The following is a 27,661-nucleotide window of genomic DNA, read 5'->3' on the forward strand; positions in this document are numbered from 1 at the left end:
AGCCAAAACATTATTGCTTGTTTGCCACATGGCAGGTTGGACAGACTGGAACCTTGCCCTGAGTACTAAGGAGTGGGGTGGGGGGCTGGAACTAGCTGGGTTTTCAACTTTAGTGAGAATGGTCACTGGGAAACAGTTGCACTGCTCTGCCAAGACAGTGCTGTGATAATTGTGCTCAATAGCTCTTCTCAGGATATACCTTTTCCCATTGCCAAACCCTCTGTGGGTTTCATGAAGACTCTGGCAACCTTTGTGCTCCGTTCATACATCTGGCAACACTAGTAATGGGACACTAGTATGCCAGTGTTACTCAGGTAGTAGGCATTAAAAAGATGGGAGGTACTAACCTGAGAAGACACATCCTAACTGTGTGACCCTGGACTAGTCACTAAACCCCAATTGCCTTGCCCTTACTGTTTATCTTAGAAATTCTAGCCTACTGCTGAAAGCTGTTATCTTGGGATGCAACACCTTAGTTGACATAGCATCTACTGAAGACTTAGAAAAGAAAGTTCTTGCCACCACTCTTTGGCAGCAAATTTGTGTTATTGCCCCCATTAGAATACAAGGGACTGTTTTTCTTTTCTATTTGTATTCTCAGGGATTAGCACAGTGTTTTGAATATAGTGCTTAATAAATAATGCTTTATTCCTTCATTCAAATGAAATGTTCTGTCAATTACCATTAGTTCTGATTAACCAGTGCTGAGGGTATAGGTGTGTGATAAATTTTACTCTCCCTTCTGCCCAATCCACCTCATAAGCTGCTCTTATGCAAATACAATTTAGCCCTAGTTTACTAACTAAAAGTGTTTTATACAGGCAGCCCAACGGGTAAGAGGTAAATGTGACTGGCCATATATAAAGTAGACAAATTTTATACACTAAATGTCATCAGCAAGCCCCTTAACTAAATCATACTCGACACAGAAAAAACCATTACTAAAAGTGTATTTTATTTTCAGTTGTCAAGGTGCTCATTATATGGCTACTGTTTCAGACTCATCTTGCAGAACATTAACATTGTTAGCATTATCTCTTTGAAAACCAAATAAAATTAATCAAACTAGGTCCCTTTGGTGGTGGTAATTGCTTCTGGTTTTGTTCAACAGATCAAGAGTCCTTTTGAAGTCCTTTACTTTTTAGTTCTCGTTGATACCTGCAAACAAAAACACAAGACCTGTCAGATGATACAGTAAACATCAGTTCTCTTTGATGAGGAAACAGGAAAGCCGTTCTGTTTTTTCACCCAGGAAACTAGTCTAGTTTCCAGCTTCCCAAGTCTTTCTAGGCAAGAAAAAGCAGATAGTAAAGCCATACCAGTGATTCGTCTATTTGGTTTATGCAGATGATAAAAGGAAATTTCAAGTGCTAAGAAGTTTTAATTCTATGCTGCACATGGAAATTCTAACTCTAGTCTTAGTTTCTTATACCAAAATGCCTTTAATCTTAATTTTTCCATCATAAATGTATATATATATATCAATAAAATGGAAATATAGAAAACAATTGAAATTAGCCATTTCTCATAAGTCAGAGGGAATGACTCAGAAGATCTATAATTGAGCTTAATTCCAACTAACAAGCAAATTTAGTTGAAGAAATAGAACAACAGGAACCTTGGGAGCTAGTACATTTGTTGGAGTGAAGAATACCTGGCATTACCATTTATCTATGATTTTGAGAAAGCAGAATTCAAAAAGATTAAAGGAAAGATACAGACAGATACTATGGCAGTTCAAACGTTCATCAAATTGGCCAAAGACATTAAAAGAGAAGACTGATGAATAAGAATAGGAACCTCTGAAGAATAAAATTCTGACAACATGATAGCAAATTACTCAAGGAAGCAAAGGGAGAGTGATAGAATTTAAAGGTTATGTGATTTTAAAAAAATTGGCATCAGTTTTCTTCAATCACCATGCATGTTTAAGAACAGAATGTATTTCATATAACCTGTTACCTACAAAGACATTTTGTAAGAATCTTCACAGAATCCCAAAAGCTCAAAATTGTATAGCTTCTGAGACAGGTAAGAAATTATAGAAGTATAAAATAAGCATTTTCCTAAATTAGATGAAGGCCCCTGGACCTAAATCAAACATACCACATATGGAATGCAATGGAAGTAAATATGATGCTATATAACATTCCCCATCCTCCTTAGCTGCTTTCATTCTAAAACCTTCAGCTGCAGAAAAAGCTGAGACAATAATGGCTTTATTGTGTAACTTGGACAAATACTATGGGATAAGCAAAGCCAGAGTCCTCACGATATATTAGGGGAGTATTAACTGCCCATTAATAAATTATAGAACCACTAAATAAAGGATTACAAAATATCTTCCCTTCATGAAACATTCCAACAAAAGCAGTAATCACAACCCACATTTAATTGTCATTTTGTCAAAGACTAGCTTGTGTGGTGTCAAACTGATAATGGAAATCAAAAAATTTGCACATGCTATCATATTAAGGAAAAATTAAATAACCTATTGAAAGTCATATATTCAGTAGGCTATAGAGCTAGAACTAGAACCTAGGTTTCCTAATATATTTTCAGGTACTTTTCTCTAGATCACTTTTTTTATTTGGAACTGTCTTTTTTCATTCTGTTTTCTGGGAAATTTCAATTTGATAAACATTTACTAAGTAATCACTATGTCTTAGTTGCCCCAGCATGTAGCAAGCACTTAATATATATTTATTGAACTGGGTTTTCTCAGAAAACAGAATGATCATTACTTGATGACTTTAAATTAGTGTGAAAGTTCAGCAGATACTGCAAAAACAATTTGGTATTAGTAGGGACTAACATTAGAAGGATGTGTTTGAACAAATTTATTCCAATTCTAATTTCTATAACTTTGATTATATAACCTATGAAGTCTCTTCTTTTAGACGTTTATTGCCCTTTGGCTATTTTCCTGAGATATACAAATGCCTATTTAAACATTATAAAGTTAAATTGGCCCACAAGAAAATCACATTCATAAAATTACAATATTGGCACATAGTTGTAATGTGCCAATAACAGTTACTTTAAAATATTTCTTGGGGAAATATTACTGGGGATATAGATGCATCTTTTATATTAAATAACATTGATCACAACATAAGACTTTTTTTGGGAGTATTTATCTTATATTAACAGGCATACCTCCATATACGGAAGAGCTGAGAGCCTCCTGCAGCACCAACAAAAAAATTAACAGCAAATAGACTCCAGTTTTTAGGAATAATAACAAGAGAGTATCTTGACCAAATCAACCCTGTTAAAACAAAAAAGAAGCAAATCATGGGGGGAAAGCTTAACTATTGTTGCACTGCTATCTTTTAATTATTCAATTTTGTGTTAAGTAGTAAGAAATTTAAAGACCACAAAAATGGGATGATGTGATGCCATGTTTTCCTCCCCCCAATCTTAGTTGTCATTAAGATGTTCATATCCAATGTGATACAAAATAATTTTTTTCTACACAGAAAAGGGAAACTTTATGCCCTTCTCCACCTTTTAAAAAGATATTTGATTCATTTGAAGATAAAGAAAACACTCAAACACAGTTAAATACTTTTTTTGGTCCAAATCTGTAATTTTTGTTGTAGGGACCCTCATGATGTTCAAATTTCCCTTTTACTACAATGCAGAGTCACAAACTATCTGCAATTGGATAGTCCTGGAGGACTGTCCGAGGAACAATGAGAAGTAAATAACTTAGTTGTATCACCTAACTAATTAATTGTCAAGAGAACAGATCTTACTGAGCCCCATGGCTGACTCTCTACAATACACTCTATTACTTTTTGTTAATAAGGACATTTAAAATAAAAATGAATATCATAATGGAAGATTAGAAATACTCACCTGTAGCCATCAATACAGCAGACTGTGCTGTGCTGAGTTTTTCTGCAGGCCTAGCCATGTCAGCCAATCCAGCACATACCAAGCCCTGGAAAACACAAAAACCATAACCCAATATTAGCAAGTGATAGGAAAATTGCTTTGAGATGAATGATATGAATGTCTTTCTCTCTTTTGTTTCTTTCTAGATTATTGTTTTTTAAAAACTGAAGCAATACAATAAAAATATATTTAAGTATGTTTTACTTTTCCTGTATTATAAAACTGAGGGCATTTTCAAAAACAATAACAAAAAAGTTTTATTCTAGAATAACAAACATATTTAAATATATTTTTATTGTATTACTTGAGTATCAAAGCACATGGCCACTTCTCCAAATAGATTCTCTACTTTTAACATTGTTTTATTCATGCAATTATCACAACTATAGGAAATATTAATAGCCTCAATTCAGAAAAGATAGTCAGGTTGGTCTTGATTATATTTCTAGAGACAAGTTGCTTTAGAATTTGAAGTCTGTACTTTAAAAAAGCTATTTATTTTTAATCTTTGAGTTTCCTGATAAATTCTATTAAACATTTCCTGTGAATGTTCTTAGGTATGGTAAACAATCAAATTTATCCAAATAATAAAAATTATCTATAAAAACACATTTTAGAAAAGGACATAAATTTTAACCAAGTAATTATTTTGAATTAATCACAGCAATACAAGAAAAGACTGCTTAGCCAGTTTCAATATGAAGTATGAAAATATAATTAGACCTCTTTGGTGAGAGAAGCTAAGTAGCTCAGTGGGTTGAGAGCTGGGCCTAGAGATGGGAGGTCCTGGGTTCAAATGTGGCCTTGGATACTTCTTCCTAGCTGTGTGACCCTAGGTAAGTTACTTAACCCCCAATGCCTAGCCCTTACTGCAGTTCTGTCTTAGAACCAAAATACAGTACTGATTCGAAGTTGGAAGGTAAGGGTCTTTAAAAAAATTTTTTCTTTAATTAAAAAAAAAGTCTCTGGTGACAAATTCCAACTTTTATTTACCTTGATCCCAATCCTGTAATTTACCTTACTCTTCCTCTCTACTTCTTAAAATTTCATTTTCCTGTTTCTTTTTTTTCCTTTCCCTTGCTCTACTTCTCCTACAATGTCAGAACAGGATCAGATTATAGGTAAAGAGAAGGCAAAAGGAGGTTTATATTGGGACTTGTGTTGTACAGAGGTTAGTAGAATGGCTTTTTAAATGATTTAAAATGTAATCAACAAAAATACCTAAGAATTTAGAAACAACACAACTTTTATTAAAAAAAATTTTTTTAACTCTTTCTATCTGAGTAATAACCTTAGGTCAGAAGGGCAAGGACTAGGCAAAAAGGACTAAGTAACTTATCCAGTGTCACTCAACCAGGAAGTGTCTGGGGCCATATTTGAACCTAGATCCTCCCAATTGCAAGCCTGGCTCTCTATTTACTGCGCCACTGAACTGCTCTCCTGCCCCAAGACAGCTTTTAAAAAGGCAAACTGGACAAATTATGAAACAACAAAAGAAAATAGAATATCTGTGTGATCGCCTTGGGATTGAGTATGAAATACGGTATTATTTTTCATTCTTTCTGCTTCTTTTCAAGGGGATGGTGGCAACAAACTGGGAATGCTCTCATATTGCTTATTATTTTCCTTCTTAGCAAGTTTATAAATTTCCTCTATTCATATATCAAATGGCCCACACTTTGGATAAGGACAAAGGAGTTTATTCCTCTTTATTCTTTGCTTGGATTCAACATGATTGCATGTAGGTCTAAATTTCAGTAAGTAATTATAGTATGAGCATGATTCTGAAGATCTGATACCACAATATCAAATAGTACAGTGTGTATATGAAAGTAGTTTTACCCATCGTGGACAAACATTTATTATGTGTTTATGTGCCTCTCCCTTCCCTGATCAGTTTTGTGGAGGTGGTATATGAGGTGAGTGGCAGGAGAATCTATTCATGTGGTCTTATTTTTGTTAGATAATTAGGTTTTTATTCCTTCTATTTAAAGTGATTATTAATAAACTTTATAAAATTAATACTCGGAGTTTTGGACATTAATTTAAATCTTACATTTTTGGCAACCCAGATGGGAGTTTAGGACCCTTTCCACCTCTAAGGTAGGAGAGCAATTTTTTAGACAAAAAGACAGGTTAGTTTTAAAAGCCTCTGCTGTTGCTACTCGTGCTCCTCCAGCTGGTACAGCTGCTATATGCTGTCTTCCGCGTTTGACCAGACACTGCCTAGGGGTCCTTTCCTTCTCTTGAGCACACTTGGTTGGGGGTCCTTGCGAGCCATTTTCCACAGGGCTGATAAAGTATAATCCTCCCCTCCCCCCTTGCCTTACCTTGCCTAACAGCTGAGTGCTTGCTGCTGCCTTGGAAGCCTGGGTGTTTTTTTTTTTTTTTTTTTTTAAGCAACAAATTAGCCTCTAACCCTCCTGACTCCTTTCACCACCTGGGGGAAGCAAGCCTGCTCCCCTCCCCTCCCCCCCCAGCTACCATCTCGCAGTCCAGAATCCCAAAGTGTTGGAGGAAGTCAATAATTTCAGCTCAGTTTTTTTTTTTTATTAGAAGGTATTAATTACTGGGCTAAATTGAGAAAGTTTAGCCTTAACTCCTAGAAGTTTGCTCTCTTTTTAAGGCCTTTCCTAAATTGCCATGTGTCTAAAGTACCAGGGTTCTAGGCGCCCCTCAGCTAGTACCCCAGCACTCTCCCTTGGTAGCACATGTTCCCTAGGGGGAGGGGAAGGAAGAAAACTCCTAAACCTCTTCACTTTACTCCTAGCCAGTACATAATAGGGGGTAGGCACCACCTACAGAGACAGGAAGTAGATTTGCAACCAAGGCCCAGTTTCCTGCCTATTTCAAACAGCTCCCATTCCAGAAGAGCATTATTACAGAGCTCACACAGCTCTAAGTTTTGGGGTATCTTTTCTTACTACTGTTCCTGGGTGCACTTGTCCTTGCGATTAGCTTGAGTAAACCTGAGATTCAGTGGGGAGATTTATCTCCCTACACCTCCTTGCCCATTTTGGCCTGGTCAGTCTCTGCAACATACCCAATATGGGGTTTATCTACACTATGCCCAGTGTGGGTATGGGGAACCCCAGAGGTGTGACCAAAGGAATCTAGATGTATGATGATACTGGGGAGGAGAAGGGGAAGGAACCTTAAAGAGTCTAGAGGTGAATTTTTAGCATTTCAGACTCCATTGCTAACCATTTCAGTCTGTTCCCCTCCAAATAGTAAAGAAGTCTCTGTAACGCAGCTATCAGAATTGGAGAAAAGGACTCTTGAATTCAGTGCCTATATCATGTCATACATATTATATCTGCTGATTGTTTTAAGATTTAATTTTGTTAATTTCATATATTGATCTAATCTAATATATTCTGTTATTGTGTTTTGGCCATGAGCTGTATGTGCTATTATATTGTCTTTACTTGTACCTCCCCCTATGACTGGACTGAAGAAAATACCATTGTAAAAGCCCATAGTCAACTTGGACAAACCCTTTTCCATGGCAAAACCATAGGTCCTTATGGATGTTGGGTTTGTCACCAGATCCATCAAGGTCACATGTTGTCTAAATGTCCTTTTGTTCCTTTTTGCCTTTGTTAATTGTCACATAGATGATGATGGATAGACTCCATCAAACTGGTCACAACCTGTATACAACCTTTGGGGAATTTAATGACCTAAAAATTTTAATTGATTTTAAATGGTTTTCAGAAATGATTTTTAGATATCTGGTAGCACCACTACCTCTGACTAATCATTTGCCTACCTTTGAGTTATTTGTAACAAAAAGTAAGGATCCTTTTTAAAGTAGTTGAAGTGAATAGCACTATTGTATTCCCCACCTCCCACATTTATAAAAATGTAATGGATGAGACATATAAAGACATGCCTTTTATGGCTGTTATAGTCTCATCCAGGAGGTGGGAAGATTTTTCTAAGGAGTGTGGTACTTCTGGATAGTTCTCGAGAGGGAGCATTTCCCATGGAGCCTTGTGGCTTCTGGATGATTTTTAGATTTGTAACTCTTCAGCTTACTACACCCTTCCACCAGAATGATCTAGATTCTTTGTGATGTTTTAGACCCAAAAGGTTTTCATCAGCAGTACAGAGGTTTTGTTGTTGTTGTTTTTTCCTGGGCTCTCCTGCCATATTTTGGAATGATGGCAGTAAAAGACTTTGTTAAAAATATCTCAGCCAAGGTTGAAAGACTGGCTAGATCTGGAAAACTTGTGACTAGTATCCATGAGCTTCAGTGGCTATAGAGACTCATGTGAATCCTAATGATAGTGAGTTTGTTTGCTATTGTCATTAAATGTGCTCTTATGATTTGGGGGGCTTTTGTACTTCTTTGAATGTGCATTAGCAGTTCTACTACTGTTTTTTATAAAGCTGTTACCTGATAAAAAAATTTGTATATACTCACACTGAGGATCATGGCCAAGTTAAAAAAGAAATGGATCTCATTTTTGGGTGAGAAACCTTTGTATTCTGCCTCTCCTTGGGTGACACAGTGTGTGAACTATACATTTTTAATTTTTAAAAAATTTTATTGTTTTTCCTTGTAGGTGCAATAGAGTATCTGAGTTTTCTCTTTTCTCTCATTTTTTGTACTTGAAGCACGTTACCAGTATTAATGTTTTTTTTTTAATTTTGCAACAATATAAGTTACAATATCCATTAGCCCCAATATCTATGCATACCCAAAAGCTTTAGACTATGGAAACCTGCTATTGATTGTTAAATATTATGGTACTTTGATTAATGATTGTGTCTGACTCCAGAAGGGATTACAAAAGAGCCATTAAACAGTGCCAAGAAGCACAAGGTGAAGGAAAACAACCAATCTTGATGAGATTTGATTAGAATCTGTGCCAAGACAGAGGACTTGTTTTGGGGTTTGAGGAAGTGGCTGTTTGACAATGTCAGATGCAGGATTTCCCCATGCCAGATTCAGACAAAGTACCTCAGTCTAGGGGCCACTTTGGTTTCCCTATCCCTGAGAATGAAGGTAAAGTCAGACCAGGGGATGATATTTCCCATTTGCTGCTAAAATCTAGTCCCTTTTCTGTTTTTCATAGTGTGGCAATTTTCTATAACTCTGGCTACTGATTAGGTAAGTGCATATTGCTGCAATGCTCCTATAGGCTTGTAGGACTATAAATCACTTTATTAGCCCTTGATTCTAGGACCTGTTATGGGTTTATTCTTGCTCACTCCGAATTTTTATATACTATTTAATTTTGTTTTTTTCTTCTTCTATTTTTTGTTTTGTTTTTTACTTCCTTTTAACAATTGATTCATATACCTCATAACTCAACCATGTATCCGAGGGTGATATGTGTGTTTGTCAACACCCTCCTCGGGGGGAGATTGTATTATTGTCATATAATTCTAGATATATAAAATTTTTTCTTGTTTGAGAGTAATTTTAGGATAAAAAACTTGCTACCCTCCCTGAATAAGAAAGTGAACTGTTTGGAGAAGGTGCCATGGAGATGCCTGCAGAAACTTCACATTGTACCAAAAGATACAGAATGAACTTTGGGATGTAGTGATACTGAACTGTGGGGGGTTGAATGCATTTATTTTGAATGTAACTCTTATGCCAAAGGGGACTGCTTTTTTGTCAGTGCACCTAGCAATCATTGGTTTTGTTCTCTTTCTCTTTTATTTCCCTCTTATGCCCAAATTATTGTAATTTCCCCTTAGAAAGTACAATATTGTATGTACCTCTACTTGAAGATCTTTAGAGATATAAGTTGGTTATGTGTTCTGATTCCATAGGGAAACTAGGCATGTAAATATGGGAGATGTCTACTTGCTCATTTCCCATGGGAATCACAGGGGGGAATTGTGTAATTAGAGCCTGCTCCCCTGGACTTCAATTCCTAGCATCCTACTTTCCTTCTCACATTACATGCTGACATAGGGAGCATGTAAGTTTTGTGTAGACCTGCCTTTTTTTCTCTCCCCCGATCGTGTTTTGTGGAGGTTGTGTGAGGTGTGTGGCAGGAGAATTTACTCACGTGTTATTTTTGTTAGATAATTAGGTTTTTATTTCTTCTACTTCAAGTGATTATTAATAAACTTTATAAAATTAATACTTGGAGTTTTGGACATTAATTTAAATCTTACAGGGTGCTGCTTCTGACAATGAAGATAGCAACAACTTCATAACCTTAAAGCTGGTCGCTGGTCTTCAAGAATCACTATGATCAAAAATTTCATTGTCTTGCAGCCAACCTGGTGACCATTTTTCATGGTACTTCAGTACCATGAGAAGACATTAGAGTAGGGTTAGAGAAGTAGTTCTTATAGGTTTCCTTCCTTTTTAGATGCATTATTTGGTAGGAAAAGAACATATTAATAGTAGCTAGCATTTTTATAAAAGCACTTTATGGTTTGCAAAAATGCTTTATAAATATTATCTTGCTTCACTGTCACAACAATCTTGGGAGGTAGGTGCTATTATTTCCATTTTATAAATGACGAATCTCAGAGGTAGCCAGAGTAAAACTTACTTCCTAGGATCAAGCAGCTAGTAAATACTTCAGGGTGAATTTATGCCCTCATGTTTCAGACTCCAGCTGGATTCAGGGCTCCATCTACTGTGCCACTGCCATAATACTATATGGTAGTAGCTCCAAATTTTTATACACATTTCTAATTTAAAAGGAAAAAAATTCTTGAAAATATGAATTGTTTTGCAATGCAAATCACAGGTCTATATGTATACTCAGGTATACAAAAGGTATATGATATATAATGTGTTTTTCATCAGTATCTCTAGCCTTTAAAAAAGGCTTTTAAAATAACTTTTCATAGTTCTTAAGTTTTTTCAAGTTTTCATATTTCTTAGAAATTTTTAGAAAAAACTGTATATAGATTTATTTTCATTATTTCTACTTTTTCCTCTCTCATACTCAAGGTACATCCTTTATCAATTTGGTCCTCAATTGAAATTGCTCTCTCCAAAGTCACCAACAATCTCTTAATCTTTCAGGACTTTGATTCTGTTATTTAATACTGATGACCATACTCTTGTCCCCTGGTTTTTTATGACAAGGCTATCTCCTCCTGTCTAAACCATCTATGTTCTTTTGCTCATTATGTGGGTTTACCCTAGCCTCTGTCCAGGTCTTTCTCTCTTCTAACTTTTCTCTGTCTCCTTCCCCTCTGTGATCTTATCCCTTCCCAGGGGCTTGATTTCTAGGCAAATGATATTTTTTAAAATTTTTATAACCTTTACCTTCTGTCTTAGAATCAATACTGTGTATTAGATTCCAAGGCAGAAGAGTAGTAAGAGCTAGGCAATGGGGATGTTAAGTGACTTGCCCAGGATCACATAGCTGGGAAGTATCTGAGGCCAGATTTGAACCCAGGACCTCCAGCCTCTAGGCCTGTTTCTCAATCTACTGAGATCCCTAGCTGCCCTCCAGAAAGTTTTTAAATTTAAATTAAATTAGTTAAGTAGTGTGGTCCTCAGAACATGGGACTAGAATCAGAAAATCTGAAGTTTTATTATTTCTTGATGCCACCAATATCCTCAAAAACCCTTTAAAGTTTCACATACCTGAGCATGATAATGAGAATGTTTGCTATAAAGAAATTTTAAAGCATACAAAGAATATATGTTTAATTCATAAAGTCATTTGATTATGATAAGCTACTCTGTTCTTAAAAAATAAGGCTTTAGCATCCAAGCATTTCTTATTTGCCCAAAGTCAAACTCACCCATTTCATAATTGGTGCCCAGAAAAACACAGTTTTAGGACCTAGAAAAGGGAAAAACAAGATATGAAAATCAACATTGTACATAAAACACACACTATACCTAATCATACATATGCCATATATGCATATCCAAAGACCAAAGTCAGAAAGTTGTAAATCTAATAACTCTTAAAATTTATCACCAACTTAAGAATTACAAGCTATATTTCCTTTCCCCCCTACTTCACTATCTATAATAATTTCCATAGTTCTTGAAATTTTTACCAATATTTTCCTTACTATAACCCATTGAGGAAAGTAGTAAAAGAAATATGATCCAATTTTTACACACAAAGAAAATAAAGTTCAGATTAGGAAGGCAACTTTTCTAAGGTCATAGAGCCAGTGACTGACGCCTTTTGTCTTCAAGACCTTTGCTTTTAGTGCTACATCAGGCTGCTTCTCTATAAATCTTATACAAATAAGTGTTTAGAGCTATTATAGATGTTATATACTCATCACTTGAATGTCAATATTAGGTTTTCCTATTATTCCTATTTTCTATTAAAAGTCAATCATTTACTTCTCATAAATTAAAAAAATATATTTACTGAACTTTTTTTTTTACATTGCTTAGACACTTCTCTCTGTATCTTCCTCACTCCACACTCCACCTCCCCACTCCTCCAGCCATTTGTTCTCTTAAATTTTAAATTTTTTTTTTTTTAACTCTTGTACTTCGGTGTATTGTCTCATAGGTGGAAGATTGGTAAGGGTGGGCAATGGGGGTCAAGTGACTTGCCCAGGGTCACACAGCTGGGAAGTGGCTGAGGCCGGGTTTGAACCTAGGACCTCCTGTCTCTAGGCCTGACTCTCACTCCACTGAGCTACCCAGCTGCCCCCTTCTCTTAAATTTTTAAAGGTTAACCATAGTACAATGGAGGTAATCTTGGGTTAAAAAAACATATGCATGATATCCTTTGCTTAGTACTACTCCTTTTGCAGTATTATATTAATATGATAGCACCATGTTGGCAAACCTATGACACACATGTGGGGGGGGGTGCTGTCTCCCTCCCCCTCTCCATGTGCCGGAGGACATTTCTCCCATCACCTGCCCCTCTACCCAGCAGCCCAATGGGAGTGCTTCCTCCCTCTTTTGTCTGGGGTAAGGCTCACAAGCAGCGTGAGGGTTGCAGTTTGGGCATTCAGTCTCTAAAAGGTTCACCATCACTCTGATAGCACATATTAGTTTAGCAAGAAATTGCAAGTTGCAGAATTAGGCAAAGTAATCTGCCACAATTTTCTAGAAGTAAAATTTTACATTTAAAAAGGTCAATGTGCATTATATCAATTTACCTGAAATTAATTTATAGCCTGACAAAAGATGGTTGATTCCTGAAGAAAAAGCACAACTGATAACATATAATACCCATCTTTTAATTTCCTGAAGTACAGAAAGAAAAATTAGAGGAACTTCATCAATTAGGATTTAAATTTATTTGGCATATTTAGTATAACACATAATATTTGCTATTTTGCATATGTATATATTTCAAATCAAACAGATATATTCCTTAAGAAATAAAAGGAATATATAAGACTGAATGACTTGTTTACTTGTATAGGGCACCATATCAATCAGAAGTTGAATAAAGTGAAAAATGTAAGTGTAGGCTTAGCAACCAGTTGGCATTAGGAGTAAGGACTGATTTATGATCTCATTGATATAAAGGAATTCTCTGCCAGGCAGGCATGCAGGCATCTTCTGGGCAACTTATCTCCTTAATTTGCCTAGGGCACTGACCAGTTAAGTGAACTGATTGTTCAGGGGTCATAACTGCCAGAATGAATGAGTCAGAAGTAGAAAAGTAGACACAGTTGTGTGAGAGAATAATCCCCTATCCCCTTATATGAAGATTAGATTTTAATGTTAGTAGTAGTGTTGTAAATTGTAATTGTTATAAATTGTAATTCTAAAATAGGTAACTAATGTTAACATAAGTGATGATGTTAGTAAGCCTTTGTGATTATTTTAGTATAAGTTTTAAAGTAAAATAATTGCTTGAATATAGTTAGCACAGGCCTCAGTTTTAGCCTTAGCCTCAAAATTGCTCTATCATGCACTATCCTCAGCAATTATGGTCTTGAACTTGTGAATGGGTTTTCATTAGCCTAGAGGCTTTTGTCTTAGTTAAAAGCGTGGTGACATCCCTTCACGTTTGTATACACCCTTGTATACATCATCAGGCTTTTGCCCCACTTAGGGGACTGGCACCTTCCTTACCCTGACCCTAGTCATCTTAGTATAAATCATCCTTAACTTAATCAGGCTTAGAAAGTAAGGTTCGGGCTCCCCGCTCTTCCTTTGTCTATCAGTGACTTTCAAATCATCACCAAGTGACTTCTACCAATGAGAAGCAATTCCTGGTTACTTCAACCAATTCACATCTCTCTCTTTTTATCACTGTCTTGGATTATTTTTAACTTGGTATATAAATTGTGGTAATCTTTAGCGTATATAGGAAGGTCTCTCACAATGCTCAGGATCTTTTGGTCTTGACTAGAAGTCTGGCTTTATTGGGAGACCAGCACTCTCTGAATAAACCTATTTCCTTATGCCTTGGAGACTCAGTTTCTCTTAATTGCATTCCTGTGGTTAGAAATTATGTAACAGTAGCAAACACATAGTTACTGAGTGGTTACTGAGTGAGACAAGGATAGCTGGGGTACAACACCACCATACCGGCCTTTGAAATAAAGAAAATATTTTTCTAACTACTTTTTTCAGTGAAAATATTGCAAATTCTGGTTACTACACCCAGAGAAGAATGGGAAAAAGTCTGAGAGGAATTGAAATGAATTGAGAGTAAAGCCACTTCCATGAGGACAGACTACAGCAACCAAGGCTTTTTGTAGAGAAAAGAAAGCCTTATCAAGGATATGACTGAAGACCAAAAATAACAGATTCAGATGGATGTGGTATGATTCAAGGCTTGTTCAATCAAATTCAGGTTATTAGGTAAAGCTTACAGGGGTGTTGTTTTGTTTTGTTTTTATACAATGGGTAATAAACACTTGTGACCCAAAGAGGTGGGTAGCACAGGCTGAAAATAATGTAGGATGATCAAAAAGGTTTTAGATAAAATTATAGATGAAACCTACAAAGCAGATGTCATTAGTCTTGAGGTTTGTGTCAGAAAGAATAATGGAAGAGACTGATCATAGGCCTGACAGAATAATATTTCTTAAATTCTTTCCCCAAATTTAGCAGATAAGTTATTTCTACCAGGAACATATTATACTCTTTATTTTAAAAGAAGTATTGGCAGAACACTTACCACTCTTTTTGCCACATTTGTTGCATTTAACCTGACACATCTGAATATCATTTAATATTAATTAAGGACTAGTAACTGCCCTAGGTGCTGGAGAGTCTTAAATTCTACAAGTTTATATTTTATCCTACAAGCAATGGAGAAGCAATGTGGGTTTTTTTAACAGAGTTAATGTGGCCAGACATGAACTATGGGAAGATTATACTGGCAATTGGTTGAATTTGGAAAGGAGAAACACTAGAAACAGATTATTTATGAAGCTATTACAACAATCCATACAAAAAATAAGGTCAACTAATTGGTTATACCAGTATTGTCATGCAATACATTCTTCCATATTTCTTATGCCATGAAAGAAGACCAACGTTTATCATTTTCCTTTTTGGTCATATTAGCTACTCTGATAGGTGTGAGGGGTGTCTCAAAGTTGTTTTCAATTGCATTTCTCTAATCAATAGTGATTTAGTGCATTTCTTCCTATGATTATAAAAAGTTCTATCCTTCAAGAACTGCCTGTCCATGTCCTTTGACCATTTATTAGTTAGGGAATGTTTTGTATTCTTATAAATTTGAGTCAGTTATCTATATATTTGAAGAAATGAGGCCTTTGTTAGACACTTGCTATAAAATGTTCCCTTCCCCCTCCCAATTTGTTGTTTCCCCTTCTAATGGTTATACTGGTTATGTTTATACAGAAAACTTTTTGAATTTAGTGTAATCAAAATTACCCATTTCATTTTTCATGATGTTTTCTATTATCTTGTTTGGTCATAAATTCTTCCTTGGTAAGTCTGACAGATAAATATTTCCATGTTCCCCTAATGTGTTTATGGTATATGAATCTCTATTTTGACTTGGTGTGTGGGAGATGTTGGTCTATGCCTAGTTTCTGCAATAGTTTTCCAGTTTCCCCAGTAGTTTTTAAAAAATAGTGTGTTCTTCCTCCCAAAACTTGGATCTTTCAATTTATTAAACTACTGTGTTGATTTCTTAAAACTATTCTATTAATCCATTACTCTATTTCTTACTATAGTGTACCAGATTGTTTTGATGATTATTGCTTTATGGTATATAGTTTGAGATCTGGTACAGTTAGGAATCCTTCATATTTTTTTATTTTTATTTTTCAACCCTCACCTTCCATCTTAGAATCAATACTGTGCATTGGTTCCAAGGCAGAATAGTGGTAAAGGCTAAGCAATGGGGGTTTGCCCAGGGTCACATAGCTAGGAAGTGTCTGAGGCCAAATTTGAATCTAGAATCTAGAATTACCCCCTCTTTATGCCTGGCTCTCAATCCACTGAGCCATCTAGCTGCCCCCCCTTCATAATTTTTCATTAATTCCTATTAATTTTTAACCTTTTGTTCTTACAGATGAATTCTATTGTTATTTCTAGTTTTAGAAAATAATTTTTAGGTAATTTGATCAGCATGACATTGAATAGGTAAATTTAGGCAGGACTGTCATTTGTGTTAAATTGGCATAACCTATTAATGAGCAATTAGTATTTTTCCAATTGTTTAGGTCTGACTTATGTGAAAAATGTTGTGTTCATATACTTGCTGGGTCTATTTTGGCAAGTATTCTAGGCATTTTATATTGGCTAGTTATTTTAAAAATAATTTTCTTTTCTATCTCTTGCTATTAAACTTTTTTGTGGTAAACAGAAATGCTGGTTTATATGTGGGTTTATATTATGGTTTGCAACTTTGCTAAAGTTAATTGTTTCTATTAGTTTTGTTTGATTCACTACAGTTCTCTATCATATCATCTGCAAAGCATGATAGTTTTCTCATTGCCTATTCTAATTCCTTCAATTTCATTTTCTGCTCTTATTGTTATAGCTAGCATTTCAAGTATAATATTAAATAGTAGGGGTGAAAATAGGCACCCTTGTTCACCTTTGATCATATTGGGAAAGATTCTAGTTTATCCCCATTACAGATAATGCTTGCTGATGGCTTTATCACTTTAAGGAAAACTTTTATTCCAACATTTTCTAATGTTTTTATAAGGAATGGGTGTTGGATTTTGTCAAAGATTTTTCCCGTACCTATTGAGATAATCAAATATTTTCTTCTAGTTTTGCTACTGATTGATCAATTGATAGTCAATTATGCTGATAGTTTCCTCAATATTAAGCCACCCTTGAATTCCTAGTATAAAATCCACTTGTTATGGTGTGTGATCCTTGTGATATAATGCTTTAATCTCATTGATAGTATTTTATTTAAAAAATTTGCATCAACATCAGGAAGATTGATCTTACTTATAGTTTTCTTTCTCTGCTTTTGCCCTTCCTGGTTTAGGTATCTTATTTGTATTATGATATAAATGAATTTTGAAGAATACCTCTTCTTACCCTTTTTCCAAGTAGCTTATGTAGTATTAGAGTAGAATTCATTTGTGACTCCCCATTTAGCCCTGGGGCCTTTTTCCTTTGGGAATTCTTTAAAGATTTTTTCAATTTCTTTTTCTGTGATGACATTGTTTAAGGCTTCGATTTCTTCTGTTGTTAATCTAGGCAGTTTATATTTTTGTAAATATTCATCTATTTCAGATTGTTAGATCTGTTGACATAATGTTGGGAAAATAATTCCCAATCAACAGCTTTAATTTTCTCTTCATTGATTGTGATTTCACTTTTTTTATATTGTGAGAATTTAATCTCTATCCCTTTTTCCTTTTTAAAAATTTCATTTTGAATGGAAAAGAGCCCATTCTATAGTGAAATGGATTTCAGTTGAATCCCATCCTATCACTGAATTAAGAAGAAGGCCTGAGGCTTATCTGTATAAGGGAAATACATACACATTATGGTAGGACAGCAGAAGCCTCTGCTGGCTCCCTGGCACCCAGAAAACCCTTGCCTCTTATCCCATGTGACTCCTTATGTCTGGAAGACTGAGATAAAGTCTGGTAAATCAGAGAGACTCAGAAAAGTGACATCACAGGAGATATAAGTTTTAGGTCCAAGAAAGGAAGGGCATTTTTTGCACTAGAATCATGGTGAGATGAGGAAGCTAGGAAAATGCCAGCAGGCGAGCACTGACTAAGGTTGCCCCAGAGCATCTCAGGTCTGGCAGAGGAGCTAGCATAGCTGGCAGGGAAGAGGCTTGAAAAGGGAACAGCTGGCAAATTAACCAATGGTTTATCTATCCTCTCTCCTCCCTCCCCATAAAACCAGTTCCACATTTATATTAGTTCAATGATCTTCTAATTTTCAATTCTATTTCTCTCTCCTTTGACTTTCAGGATCTCCAATTTTGTTTAATTGGGGATTTTTAATTTGTTCCTTTTTCTACTTTTTTTTAGTTGCATCCCCAATTAAATGGTCTGTTCTTTCTCTATTTTACTAATGTAAACATTTAGAGATAAATTTCCCTGCGTATAGCTTTGGTTACATCCCATAAATTTTGGTATGTTGTCTCTTCATCCCACTCATGAAATTATCATTTTTATGATTTGTTCTTTGACCCATTCATTCTTTAGGTTTCTGGTTAATTGTTAGTCTCTATTGCATTATGGGTCTGAAAAGCATATATTTAATATTTCTGCTTTTTGATATTTGGTTGTGAGGTTTTTGTGCCCTATTTTATAGTCAGTTTTTGTTAAAGTGCCATGTACAGTTACTGAGAAAAAGGTATACTTATTTTAAATTCCCATTCAGTTTTCTCCAGAGGTCTATCATATCTAAATAAAAAAAAATTTTTTTTATCTCTTTAATTTAGTTTTACTCTTTCCTCCTGTATCTCATGTAACTTCTCCTTTGGGAATTTGGATGTTATGCTCCATTTGGTGTATATATGTTTAGAATTGATATTGTTTTATTGTCTATGGTGCCTTTTATATCAAGATGAAATTTCCTTCCTTATCTCTTTCAATTAGATCAAGTTTTACTTTTGCTTGATCTGAGAATTAGGATTGCTACCCCTGCTTTTTTTTTCTCCGACTTTGGCTAAAGCATAACAGATTCTGTTCTTGTCCTTTACTTTTACTCCATGTGCATCTTTCTCCCTGCTTCAAATGTGCTCTTATAGAAAGCATATTGTGGGATTTTGGTTTTTAATTAGCTCTTCTCTTTTTCCATTTTATGAGTGAGTTCATCTCATTCACAGTTAGGATTTCTAATTTGTGTGTTTCCTTCCATATTATTTTCCTTATTTCCTTATCCATCTCTCTCCTTTTAGCTTTTCCCTGTGCACAAATATTTTCATTTGGACCACTGCCATCCCCAGTTTGCCCTCCTTTTTTTCCATCTCCATCTGCCATCTCTTATTCCCCTTTCCCTCCTACTTTCCTATAAAGTAAGGCAGATTTCTATAGCTGGCTGAGTGTGGATGTTATTCCCACTCAGCTAATTCCAATGAGAGTAAAGTTCAATCATTGCCAATTACACTCAACTTCTTATCTACTGTATTGACCTGGGCACCGCTTCATGTGATATAATTCACCTCCTTTTCTTTTCTCCCTGTGTGTTCCTCTTTCCCATCCCTTCATTTAAAAGCAAAAACAAAGAAAACACAACAACAACCTTATCTTCCATCTTAGAATTAATACTGTGTATTGGTTCCAAGGCAGAAGAATGGTAAGGGCTAGGCAATGGAGGTTAAGTGACTTGGCCCAGGATCGCACAGTTAGGAAGTATCTAAGGCTAGATTTGACCCAGGACCTCCCCTCTTTCGGCCAGGCTCTTTTAATCCTGGAATCTCAATACCTGTAACTCCTTTATTTCATTAAATATCACTTTTTTCTCTTAGAGGGTTATGCTCAGTTATACTTTTTGTTGGGTATGTGATTCTTGATTGTAGGCATATATCCTTTACCTTTCAGAATGTCATATTGTCCATGCCTTCCAGTCCTTTAATGTAGAAGTTGCCAGGTTTTGTGTAATCCTGACTGTAGCTCCATGATATCTGAATTGTTTACTTATGGTTGTTTTAAATACAATTTCCTTTGTCTGGGAGTTTTTGAATTTTGCTATAAAAACTCAGGGATAATGTATATTGAAATATCTATCTAAATGATGCTCATACTGTCACTTCCCTAAAATTCTGGAATCTTCCTGCTTCTGCCTTTCAACAGTTCTTGCTCTTGCTCATTTCCTTATAACAATATTAAGGTGTTTTTCAGAAGGTAATCAGTGGATTCTTTCAATTTCTATTTCCCCCTCACTTGAGGATATCAGGGCAGTTTTTCCTGATGATTTTTTATAATATAATAGCCAACATCTCTCTCTCTCTTTGTCTCAACTCACATCTTTCAGGTCTTCCAAGGATTCTTAGATTGTCTCTCTTGGATCTATTTTCCAAGTAAATTATTTTTCCTGTGAGGTTATTTCAGATTTTCTTCTATTTTTTTTCTTCTCTTGATTTTGTCTTATTATTTCCTGATGCCTTATAGTCATTAGCTTCCATTTGCTCAATTCTAATTTTAGGAATCTACTTTCTTCCTTGAGCTTTTGTTTCTTTTTTCCATTTGACCCATTCTAGTCTTTAAGTAGTTATCTTCACTATTCTTTGGCCTCCTTTTTCAATTTGGCTCATTCTAGTCTTTAGAGAGATGTTTTCTTCAGGTTTTTTTGGGGGGAAGGAGAAGGGGGCCTCTTTTCATTTGACCCATTCTAGTTTCCAAGCTGCTGAATCTATCGTTTCTTTTATTATTATTTGATTTTAAATTTCTCAAGTTGTTCCAAGAGGTTTTCAGGGGCCTGAAATCCTTTCTCACTTTCCTTTGAAGCTTCTTCATATGTTTCCTTTTGCCACTGTTGTCATCTTCTGAGTTTATATTTTATTTTTATTTTCTCTATCACTAAAGTAACTTTCCATGATTAGGTTGGGTTTTTGTTTTTTTTTGTCTTTTGTTGATTTTCCTAGTTATTTTTTTACTTCTCATTACCTTGTCTATTGAGGTTCTTTCTGCTCTGTTTTTGGAGTGGAGGGAGTGCTGTTTCAAGCTTGCAGTGTTATCTTCTCTGGTGCTTGGAATAGGCCTGGGGTAGACTGGCTTCTTGTGGGGAGGATAGGAGCAGTTTTTTCCAGCTAGATTTGCTCCCCCTGCTTTTGGTTTTCCTATTGTCTCAGGCTATTTGGTAGCTTGACATGCTGCTCCCAGATCTGCTGTTTTGTTAAGGCTGTTTGGTAGCTCCTAGGGCTGTTCCCTGTTCTAAGTGGAAGCAGATAAGGCTGCTGTTGAACTTCTCTCTCCCTCTGCCAGTTTTGCTGCCTCAGGCCTCTTGGCAGGGAGGGTTGCTCTACCTGCTGTCTTGTTACCTGAGAAATGTGGAAGCACTTTGGGCAGGTTTGTGCTCTGCAAGCTCCCCCCTAAAGCAGCACACACTGGGCTATTTTTCCCATTCAGTCCAGTGAAAAGTGTTCCTCCTAATTTCCTTTGTTTTGAGGAGTTTTATTTCCTATTTTTGTGTATTTAGAGAGTTTGGTCAAGCTGAGTGTCCCTTACTTCACCATCTTAGTTCCCCCAGTATGCAACTCTGACACCATCAAATACTTTCCTGACATTTGGGTTATTCTTTAAAAGATTGTGTGCTTATGAATTTACTATTTGACATCACAGTAAACATACTTCTAATTACATGATTTAACTTATGTCCTCTGAAGATGGACAAAAGGAATCAATTTGGAGAATGGAAAGTATATATATATAAATGTATACATGATATATGTAAAATATATTCATGCAGTAGAGAACTGATTAGAACATTACTAACAAATGATTTCTACCAACCACCCCCAGTCCAGTTGATGACATTATGAAATTATAAACTATAAGGGGGAGGAAGATAATAAGGTATTAAAGTCTAAGAATAAAAAAGTATCTATACTTTTATTAACCTTTACCAAGGCATGAAGAAATCCTTTAGTAAAGTTTGAAGAAATTAGAAGGCATCATATGCCATTGACTGGCTAAAGAATCATTTGGGCAGGCCCCTGTTGTTACTTTAAAAGACAACATCCATTCTGATGTCAAAGCAATTTTCTTAAATTGCAGATCTGAGTATGCCACCCTCATTGTTCAATAAACACCAACCAATGGTTTCTTACAATCTTTGGGATGAAATGTAAACTGTTCTGTTTCACATTTACACTTCACAACTTGGCCCCTTCTTACCTCTCCGATCTACTTATATTATCACCCTTCACACACAGAAATCCAGTCATATAAGTCTTCTCATTGGTTCTTTTACAGTGGGAGGCTCCGCTGCCTAAAATGTTCTTCTTCCTAAACTCCACTTTTTGTAGTATCAGGCCCAACAGACAGACTCTGGAGGGCTGGGCAGTGACTAAGTTTATTGATTTGGGGTGCACAATTTATAGGGAAAATGATGTAGGCTAAGAAATTAGGTAAGCCTTTTGCAGGAACAATGAATGGCAATGATTTACAAGATGGAAATAATGTAGATTGCCTTGGTGGCTCTAAAAAGTCTTTTCTAGAGGATAATAAATCACATGTCAGCATATCAATGTATGACCCAATACTACATGTTCTTCTTACAGAAATCCTGTATTATTTTCTTGGCTGGACATCTAGCATTTGGGGAGGGGAAAAGTTTGCTTTCCTCATGCTGGGGAGCAGAATACATGTTTGTGATTTCTAGCTGATGGCTCTGATTTTACTGGGGCTTGCTCTTACTACTGGGGGCTACATTAGAGAGCCTGCCTTCCCTCAAGACACCTCTATCAGTCTCCTTAGCTACTATTGCCTTCTCACCAATATGGTTGTCTATTTCTTGTGTGTGTGTATTTATGTATTTAATATTAGAGTTTAAGTATTGTATGTTTGGAATTGGGGAGATGCCATTTAAAAGTATGTTACAAATTTCCTATGGATGCGTGGGGACTATGAGACTACATTTCCCATGATTCCAATGGATTTCCAGTTTCTGGTTTAAGGCGTGGGACGTCAAGTGTCCCCACGTATGGGGCAGTTTAAATTCGGAGGAGGGCCTAGAGAAGGCCTCTTTGGTTTCCTGAGGGGCTGGCTGGCATAGGAGAGAGAGGATAGGCACTGGTGGTAAATTTAAAAGATAGTCAAGCGTGATTATATATATTTCACGAACAAGGCCATGGCTATTAAAATATTAATTTCTCTTATTTTATCAGTCTTTATCATTTTTAATCATAACAATACTTATTGGGAACACTAGGGCACTGGTTATACAAAGAAAAAATGAGATGGTCTAATAATGTTCATAGTCTGATAGGAAATATAAAGCATATATATAATCATAACAATGCCTAGACAAAAAGTACATAGGAATAATGGATATAAAATACTTTAAGAAACTTAAGGGTGGAATCACTTCCCAGCTGGAGAAATCAAGAAAGGTTGGTGAATAGTTCAGTTTGGCTAGAACAAAGTCTGGGAATGCTGTGAATTAAGGCTAGATAGGCGAGTTGAAGGAATATTGTGGAAATGAAAAAAATGTGAATTTTATTTGGTAAGCAATAAAGAAATCAATGTAAGGCTTTTGAGTAAGACAAAGAAAATTGACTAATTAGGAAAATTACATGGACAACAATAGTATGAAGAAAATGTTATAAAGGGCATGAAACTGGAGTTAAGAGATCACTGCCTAAGGAATCCATGACACAAAAAAGTTTAAGAACCCACAATTTAGAAGGATAGTGCAAAATTTACTGAGGGGACTGAATCAAAGACTGGGGGAGGGGCAAGAATAAAGGTAGAAACAACAATTAGGAAACTTGCACTGGCCCAGGTATGAAGTAATAAGAAATGTTACTAGAATGGTGGGGGCAGTGAGAATGGAGAAATGGGAAATCAAGTTCAATCAAACATTTATATAAAGGTCTACTATGAAACTTATGAGGCATTAAAAGTAAGGAATTCTCCTTTACCCACATCCAAAAACAATATTTCTTAGTAAGCAGTATGTAAATGTCACTAAAGAGAAATAAATAGGTTATTCTCAGGAAGGGCAGGTTAGAGGGAACAGGGAAATTATGAGGTAAACATTGGGCATTCCCATCCCAATATCTCACATTTAAGAATCAGTTACAAGAACTGTTACAACAATTCTAGAAAACAGGTAGTTCAAGTATTTTACAGATGAAGAAACAGAATCAGCAAGGGTCATTTACAGGAATAAGAACTTAAATCCAGGTTGTCTCCAAGTCCTGTGATCTAGTCACAGCTATTTCATTGACATATGTATGATTCTGGTCATTCATACTTGAAATAAACTTGCTGGAATTGTCATAAATTTTTTTTAACCTTTACCTTTCTGTCTTAGAATCAATACTGAATATTGGTTCCAAGGTAAGAATGCTGTAAGGGCTAGGCAATGGGTTTAATGACTTGCCCAGGTCACACAGCTAGGAAATGTTTGAGGTAAAATTTGAACCTAGGACCTCCTGTCTCTAGGCCTGGCTCTTCATCCACTGAGCCACCCAGATGCCCAGAAATTGTCATTATTTTAAAGTAACAAAGTGCAAACGACTGTTATGGAGAATATTGAGCCAAATCAAGAACATCAATAAAATTCATTTTCCCAATGCAATGAAATTCATCTGGAAAGAATAAGATCTTGAACATATTTCCAAAATAGAGATAGCAGAAGTTGAAAAAGAATATTCTTTAAATCTGAAAAGTTTAGTTTGATTTAAAAAACAAAAATGTAAAAAAGTGCTAGTCAGCTTCCCTTAAGTTACATTATAGAGTAGACCTGTACTTCATCTCTTGGAATGGGACAAAATGATGACCTAGAAGTCACAATGCACAGCAAGCTTGGAATATAGTCAAACTTGTTGATAGAAAATAAGATCACACAGATCTAAGTTGAGTAAGACCTCTAAAGCCATTTGGTTCAATCCCCTCAACTTTAACAGAGGAAGAAACAGGGAGGGATTGAGTGACTTGCCCAAAGGTCACCCAGGTAGTATATGTAGGATTCTAACTCTGGTCCTTCTTACTCCATAGTCTGTGTTTTTCCCATTGACCTTGAAGCTACAGTGGATAAAGGGGTTGAAAAGGAGACAAATCAAAATTAAATTCTCCATCTAGAATAACTATAATTTAAAGTTTCAGAGTGGATCCCAGATTAACTGTTAACTAACCACATCAAAACTAGCTGTTAAATATTATTGAACCAAAATATATTCCCTTTAGGACTCATGTAATTTATTTATTTAGTCAAGACCTGTAATTTCACTGGGATAAGGCAGAGATTTCAAGTCAAACTTGAAAAAGTCCCAAGTGCAGTAAAAATCAGATGAAAATTTAATTGGAAAATGTTTCACAAAGTAAAATACACTTCCACACATATTAATTTGTGATTTTCTAAGTCAATATTCAGCCAATCTGCATTCAACAACACTACTGGTCTAACTCCGGGTGAGGAAACTATCCCACCAGTGCATATCTCCAACAGCCTTAGACCCCTTAAATAATAAATGGATTGGGAACACTGGGAAGTTGGTCACAGTGGGCTTAAAACTAGTTCTGCCTGGTTCATAGGATGTGTTCAGTACTACATGGTGCTGCTTTTTCCATAGCACAACATAAAAAATGGAAATCAGACCCTGGAACAATTTTGGTATCAACGTAGTTCCCATATTAGACACATTTCACGATCACTTCTTCAAAAGATTGTTTTAAAGGATCTTTAAGGCTGGCACAGAACTCAAAACAATAGAGAAAGGAATGAGCCTACTTATTTGGTGCCTACTATGTACCAGGACCTGCGCTAAGCTCTTTTACAAACATCACCCCTCATTTGATCCTTATACCAACCCTGCAAGGTAGGTGCTATAATTATTTTTTCCATTTTCCTGTTGATGAAACTGCAAGCTACATAATTTGCAGGGTCACACACCGAGCCAGTTGTCTGGGGCTGAATTTGAACTCTGGTTTACCTGCGGCACTCTTACCTACTAGCTTCCTCCAGAATAAAAAGAGTCATCCTAGACGTACTTTTCGGGTTTGCAGAGCATTTCGCACACTATCTGCGCTTTCTCCCAAGCTAAGAGAATAAGGCCCCCAGACACCAGACCCCGATTTGATAGGACAGCCGCACAAGTAATTTAAACACTTCGCGACTTAGCAGTCCTCGAAGCCCTCCGCGGGTGCAGCTTTTCGTAGGCAGCGCCCGTCAGGGGACAGGGGGCCCGTCACTTGGGCCGCAACCACAGGCGACCGCGAGGGGTCCCGTGGCGATCCTCCCCAGTCCTGGTCAGGGTCAAGGCTGCATACCGGCACCCGCGGCGTCTGGACCCGGCAGGGTGGGGGAAGCGAAGATCGGGGTCACGGACGAAGGGGCCAAGTGTTGGAGAGAGGGACGAACCCAGGATGTTTTCAGGGCGAGGGAATCAGGGGAAAGTTTAGGGGGCTACTGATTAGGTGAAAGGGAGGGGGTAGAGTTTCTTTGGAGGGGTCAGGGGGACGAGAAGGTGGCCGGCGTCCGTTACCTGCCGGGTGATTGTAGAGGGGCCTTAGTTTTTCCGGCAGCATTAGCTCCACCTTGTCGAGAAAGCGGTGGTAGGTGGCCCGTAGGCTGCGGACTCCGTGTGCGGCCATTCTTGGAGCCGAAACGCGGTGCTTGAGCTCCCCTAACCAACCAAGGGCAGTTCGTAACCTTCCTCTGCCTCAGTCACCAGCTTCCAGCACTTCCCCAGGGTGCCCTTCTAGTCCAGCTGCGCCGCCCTTCTTCCACTGCGCCTGGGGTCCCAGGGCGGAGAAGAGGCCGAAGGGGCGGAGGCTCCTCCGAGGCCCACCCCGGGCCCACCCCTTGCCCGCAGGCCGAGGGGACGGAGGAGGAGGAGTCATGGCAACAAGCACAGAAGTATGGCCTCATCGCCCCGCCCAGGATGGATACCGCCACTGGCACATCTCAACGTCACGCAGTCCCGCCCCAGCGATTGGTCTCTTCGGGGGGTAGGGCAGGTTACCCGATCATTGCGCAGTCTTCCGGATTCAGAGTCCATGTTGGAGAAGGGCAAGAGAAGTTATGCCCTTTTCCCGCTTTCTTTTCTGTCTGGATTTGGGACTAAATTTGCTTTCAAGATGGGACCTTCGTGGCTCCCATGCCCGAACTAAATATGGAGCTTCTCGACTTTTTCCCATGTTTTTAAAAATGGAACTGTGTGAGAGGAGCAAATACCGGTTCTTCTTCCACATGCCCCGCCTTTTTTCCATAGAGAGCTTCAGGTTTGAGCTAGAAGGGCAGCGAAGCAAGAGATGTGCTCGGAGGATTCTGACCCCTATCGCTCGGGCTGGGCAGTAGTCATCTCGCGAGAAAGCCTGGGTGGGGACTGTCTAAGAAGAGGAGGAGGAGGAGGAGGAGGAGGAGAAGGCGGGCGGCTCCGGCTCCACCTCCTCCTCCTCCTTCTCCTCCTCCTCCTCCTCCTGGAAGCGGGCTAAGGGAGGAGACAGCAGCGGTTCTCTGGAAGAGAGAATGAGAGGAGCTCCGGGCAGGACGTAACCTGGGCATCGTGGCGGAGGGAGCCCAGGCACTGTAGCCGAACTCTGCACGCGCAGGCCGGAGCGGAGTCTCCGCGTGCACGCCCCCTCCTCCCCCCACCCCCTCTATCCCTCCACCCCGCCCCCCGACCCCAGCCTCCCTCCCTTCTTCCCCCCTCCCCTTCCTCTACCCCTCCCCCAACCCCGGGGTCTCCCCGCCTCCCTCCGCGCCATGTCTCGGGGTGGCTGCTGCCCACACCTGCTG

General features: G+C 37.5%; 1 protein-coding gene across 1 annotated transcript; it reads right to left on the reverse strand.

The window, feature by feature from the left end:
- Positions 1-938: 938 nt before the first annotated feature.
- Positions 939-26,728, reverse strand: MPC2 (mitochondrial pyruvate carrier 2). The gene is made up of 5 exons (XM_044676220.1): positions 26,406-26,728; positions 11,644-11,684; positions 3,865-3,949; positions 3,160-3,271; positions 939-1,158 (listed from the first exon to the last, which is right to left on the reverse strand). The coding sequence occupies exons 1-5, from the start codon at positions 26,512-26,514 to the stop codon at positions 1,113-1,115; spliced, it is 393 nt and encodes a 130-aa protein (XP_044532155.1). The 5' UTR covers positions 26,515-26,728; the 3' UTR covers positions 939-1,112.
- Positions 26,729-27,661: the final 933 nt, after the last annotated feature.

This window comes from Gracilinanus agilis, chromosome 4 (genome assembly GCF_016433145.1).
Source record: "Gracilinanus agilis isolate LMUSP501 chromosome 4, AgileGrace, whole genome shotgun sequence".
Taxonomy (NCBI): domain Eukaryota; kingdom Metazoa; phylum Chordata; class Mammalia; order Didelphimorphia; family Didelphidae; genus Gracilinanus; species Gracilinanus agilis.